This window comes from Penicillium cosmopolitanum, mitochondrion (genome assembly GCF_028827165.1).
Source record: "Penicillium cosmopolitanum strain IBT 29677 utg000014l:1.0-6987.0:1.0-6986.0 mitochondrion, whole genome shotgun sequence".
Taxonomy (NCBI): domain Eukaryota; kingdom Fungi; phylum Ascomycota; class Eurotiomycetes; order Eurotiales; family Aspergillaceae; genus Penicillium; species Penicillium cosmopolitanum.
The window spans coordinates 2,076-6,985 of record NW_026622684.1 but is presented as its reverse complement, the minus strand read 5'-3'; the positions used below and the strand labels follow the sequence as shown (position 1 = coordinate 6,985).

Sequence of the window (4,910 nt, the reverse complement as noted above, 5' to 3'; positions counted from 1 at the left end):
TTTATACTAATAGAAATACTATACTATTATCGTTAAATAATAACATAATATTTTACTATTATAACCTTATTTCTACACTATTTTTTATTTACATTTAGAATAAATGTAAATCATATGATTTTTATCCAATGTTCCGCTACCCCACATTTAATGTGTACAAGGTTTCGGTATATTATTTTAGATCCGTTAAATTTTCGGCGTTTTCTCCTAAAAATTTAATCAGTGCTCTGTTACGAGGTCTTCAAAAAATGGCCGCTTCTAAGCCTATTTCCTGATTGTTTTAAAAAAAAAACATCCTTAATTTCACTTAACAATAATTTTGGAACCTTAACTCTTGTTCTGGGCTGTTTCCCTTTAGACATACAACCTTATCGCACTATGTCCGATTATTTAATATTCATCTTTGCCCTTCCGAGTGCAAATACTCTCCGGTAAAGTCGCTACAACCCCCCGATGTTGACAAATACCTATGGTATTGTCCGAGATCACAGTTCTGTACCTGCTAAGATGTTAATTAAATTACCTACTTACATAGGTTTCGCGGAAAACCAGCTATACTAGTCAGTTTTGTCTTTCACTAACTTACCACAATTCTTCGGATATCTTTACAACGATAACCCGTTCGGGCTTTTATAACCCTGATCATGGTAAGATCACTAGCCTTCGGGTCTAATCCTAGATACTTATTCATTTTTTCATAATTGGTTTATCTAAGCAAGCGTTATTTTTTTCATTTCTTTACTATCAGTTACTACTTATGTATAACCCTTGCTTGCATCTAAAATTAACTTGCTGACCCATTATGCAAAAGGTACGCTCTTATTTTTTATTTAAAATTTTACTCGAGCTGCTTATAAAACTACTATTTCAGCTTTTTCCCTCACGGTACTTCTACTCTATCGCTTATATATTTTCTTTAGCCTTAGAGGAAGGTTCCCCTTTATTCAAACAGATTTTTTTCCATTTTACTTGAGTTATTGGCTTTTGTTATTAAGAAGACACCTAATAACAATCTCGTTTGATTTCTTTTCCTAAAGTTACTAAGATATTTCAATTCACTTTGTCTGATTATAAGATTTCTCTTTGATCTCTAGATCTCACTAGATTAATCTTGAAATATATAGCATACCATCCATAATAGTTTCTTTATATACTTACCTTGATTACTCAAGATTTATACGATGCATATCATCTATATTGTGAAATATATATATTATATATATAATATATCAGGTTATTATGATTCGAACATAAACAATCTCCAACCCAAATGAAGCGACCAACCACCGGACACTAACCTGTATTTTTTTTTATTTATAAACTTTTTCACTTTATAGATTTCAGAGAGTATATGATTCGAACATATGAAAGTTTTTACCTTTAACTAGACTCAAGCTAGTCGCCTTAAACCACTCAGCCAACTCTCTTTTTTTTTTGATTCTTCAGTGACTCGAACACTGAACATATCCTTATCAAGAATACACTTTACCGGTTAAGTTAAAGAACCAATATAATTTTTTTTTTTTCACCCAAGAGCACTTAGATTTGAACTAAGAAATATAAGGTTGAAGCTTACAGTTTTGCCTATTAAACTATGCTCTTCGGAAAAGAGATGAATCGAACATCTAAGTGTTAAAACACAATATTTAGCAAATATCTTACCCTACCAATAGCAACTTTTCCTTTTATTTTTTTTTTTATTAGTTTTTTACAACTTAAATACGAGTTAGGTCGGCTTCGATCCGACATCTATTTTCTCGACAAGAAAACCCTTTACCAATTAAGTTACTAACCCTAGCATATTTATATACGGCTAGTCGAATTCGAATCGACACACTTTACTTGGAAGGTAAACAGTCTACCATTAACTTATAGCCATAATAATATTAATTTTTAACTAATTATGACTAGCTGAATTCGAATCAGCACATCTTATATGGTAAATAAGCAGTCTACCATTAACTTATAGTCATTAATTAATATTTATTCGTTTTTTTTTTTTTTTTTTTATATCAATATCTTTTTAAGACTTATGGGATTTGAACCCATATGGTAATGATTAAAAGTCACATGTTTTACCATTAAACTAAAGTCTCTATATTAAATTATAATTATAATTTAATTTATTTAACATTCTAATAACCTCAGTAATAAACAGAAATATATAAGAATAATCATACTACGTCAACAAAATGTCAGTATAATATACCTGATTCGTAACCTAAATGATGGTGATCTGTTAAATGGTATGCAGCTAAACGTCATAATCCTACAGCTAAAAAGGCTGTTCCTACCATAACGTGTATACCGTGGAAACCAGTTCCAAAGTAAAAACATGAACCATAAACACTATCAGAGATTGTGAAAGAAGAAACTGAATACTCAACACCTTGGAAGAATGTGAATACTATAGCTAATATTATAGTTACAACTGTTCCATATAAAGCTCCTTTTCTATTACCTTGTATTAATGAGTGGTGTGCATATGTAATTGTTACACCTGAAGATAATAATAATATAGTATTTAATAATGGTAACTCAAAAGGATTTACTGCTTGTATACCTAATGGTGGTCATTGTGCACCTAATTCTATACTAGGTGAAATAGCACTATGGAAGAAAGCTCAGAATATGGCTAAAAAGAAGAAAACTTCAGAAATAATGAATAAACCTACTCCTAAATTTAATCCTTTTTGTACAGCATTTGTGTGATTACCTAAATATGTACCTTCTGAAATTACATCTCTAAATCATAAACCCATTACGTACATTACATTAAACACAGCAAAAGGTACTAAATATTCGAATCCTTGGAATCCGTGCATAAATAATACTGTAGCTGTTGTTAATATAAATAATGAAACACTAGTAAATAATGGTCATGGTGAAGGTGACACTAAATGAAAAGGATGATTTTGAAAATTACTTTTTGATCTATATATCATTTTTTTTTTATTTATGTTAAAGTTAATACTACTTATATTATTATTTTTGTTTAATTGTTATAACAATTGCTCCTACCATACCTGTTAATAATATCATTGAACTTACTATTAATCAAATAGCATAGTTTGTATACATAATATTACCTATACCTGTTATGTGTGTTGCTTCTACAAGTGAACTATCTCAACCTTTACTACTTGCAAATCCCATATATTGTTTTAAATCCATTATTTTTACTAATTCGTTATCTATTTCTATAGCACTTTGTACATATGTTTTTGCTATTTCACTAAATACGGTATATTCTGTAAGATTTATAGGTAATGCTTGACTTACTGTTATAATAAAACTAACACCTACACCTATAGTTAAAGGACCATCTTTTCTAGTATTATGAGTAATTTCTGATGTTCTAATATTTATTAACATTAATATAAACAGAAATAATATTGATATAGCTCCTACATATACTAATATATAAGATAACCCTAAAAAATTATATCCTACTAATATTAATAAACTAGCTATATTTACAAATAAAGCTATTAAGTATAATACTGATACAATAGGATTTTTACTAGCTATAGTACAATATGCTAATAATAAAGCTAACACATATATAATGTCAGGTAATCCTGCACTAAATCCATTAGTGATATTATCATTTAATAAAAATATATTATACATTAAAAAAAAAAAATAATCTATCAATAAACTATACTAATAATAAAATATCTAGATAGGATTAGAAAAATAAATCTAATTAGGAAGAAAAGGAATCGAACCTTCGATGGCCTATAGCCATTGAGTTTACAGCTCAACCCGTAAACCAACATACGGACCCTTCCTTAAAAAAAAATTTTTTTGATATCTTTTTCTGGATTTGAACCAGTAGGAAATGACTTCCAATTTACCTTATAAAGATATATACATATAATTATATATGTATACTATTTTTTTTTTAATTTTTATACTCCCCTGTGCAATTTCCATTACACGAACCTTATTTCGACTTAACACCAATCAAAGTTTTGCATACGAAAACTTTTCTGCGTAATAATAAAACAACTTTATTTATAATCATACACAGAAAACATCAAACTTACTGCATCTTCTTCTTTCAGCGCCTGACGAGTGGTTAGTACCTAACTGAGAAATAATTCACCGTGACGATGGTGATTCACGATTACTAGTAATTCCTTATTCAAGTAGTCGAGTTACAGACTACTATCCATAGTATTTCCTTTTTTGGGGGTTAGCTCCATTTCACAATATCGCATCCCTTTGTAAAGGCGTATGTGGCACGTCTATAGCCCACAGCATTTAGGCCATAATGACTTGTCTTAATCCCTATTATCAACCAATGTAATAGCGAACCACTTTATATATATAAATAAAGTGAGGGTTTTCGTTAATTAGAGGAGTTAACCAAATCTCACGACATTAACTAAAGACAGCCATGCAGCGCTTGTAACAATTTTTCATAACTGCTATACAAGCTGTGGTAAGGTTTTTCGCGGATCATCGAATTAAATAACATACTTCACTACTGGTTTCAGAAACGGTCTAATGATTTCAGTTTATATGTTGCCATAGTACTCTTGAGGTGGAATGCTTACACTTTCGTTTATACATTAAAAATTTATCTAATGAATGACATTCATCATTGTCTGCTTGGACTATTAGGGTATCTAATCCTGTTTGCTACCCAAGCCTTCGTCTCTCAACGTCAGTTATTACATAGAAGGATGCCTTCGCCGTTGACAGTCCTCCTGGTATCAAAAAATTTTATCTCTACTCCAGGAATTCTTCCTTCTCTCATATAACTCTAGTAAATAAGTACTCTTTTAGAGTTTAATTTACCGTCTACTTACCCTTTAAACCCAATAAAGATAACTAACACTAGCCTTCTACGTATTACCGCGACTGCTGGCACGTAGTTTGGTCAAGACTTATAAATAGAT

At 30.2% G+C, this 4,910-nt stretch overlaps 1 pseudogene across 1 annotated transcript; it reads right to left on the bottom strand. All coding sequences in view use genetic code 4, as the record gives it.

Annotated features, from left to right (window-relative positions):
* Window positions 1-2,261: 2,261 nt before the first annotated feature.
* On the bottom strand, window positions 2,262-2,577 carry N7509_014284 (annotated as a pseudogene). The gene is made up of 2 exons: window positions 2,553-2,577; window positions 2,262-2,500 (listed from the first exon to the last, which is right to left on the bottom strand). Coding segments are annotated over exons 1-2 (264 nt in total).
* Window positions 2,578-4,910: the final 2,333 nt, after the last annotated feature.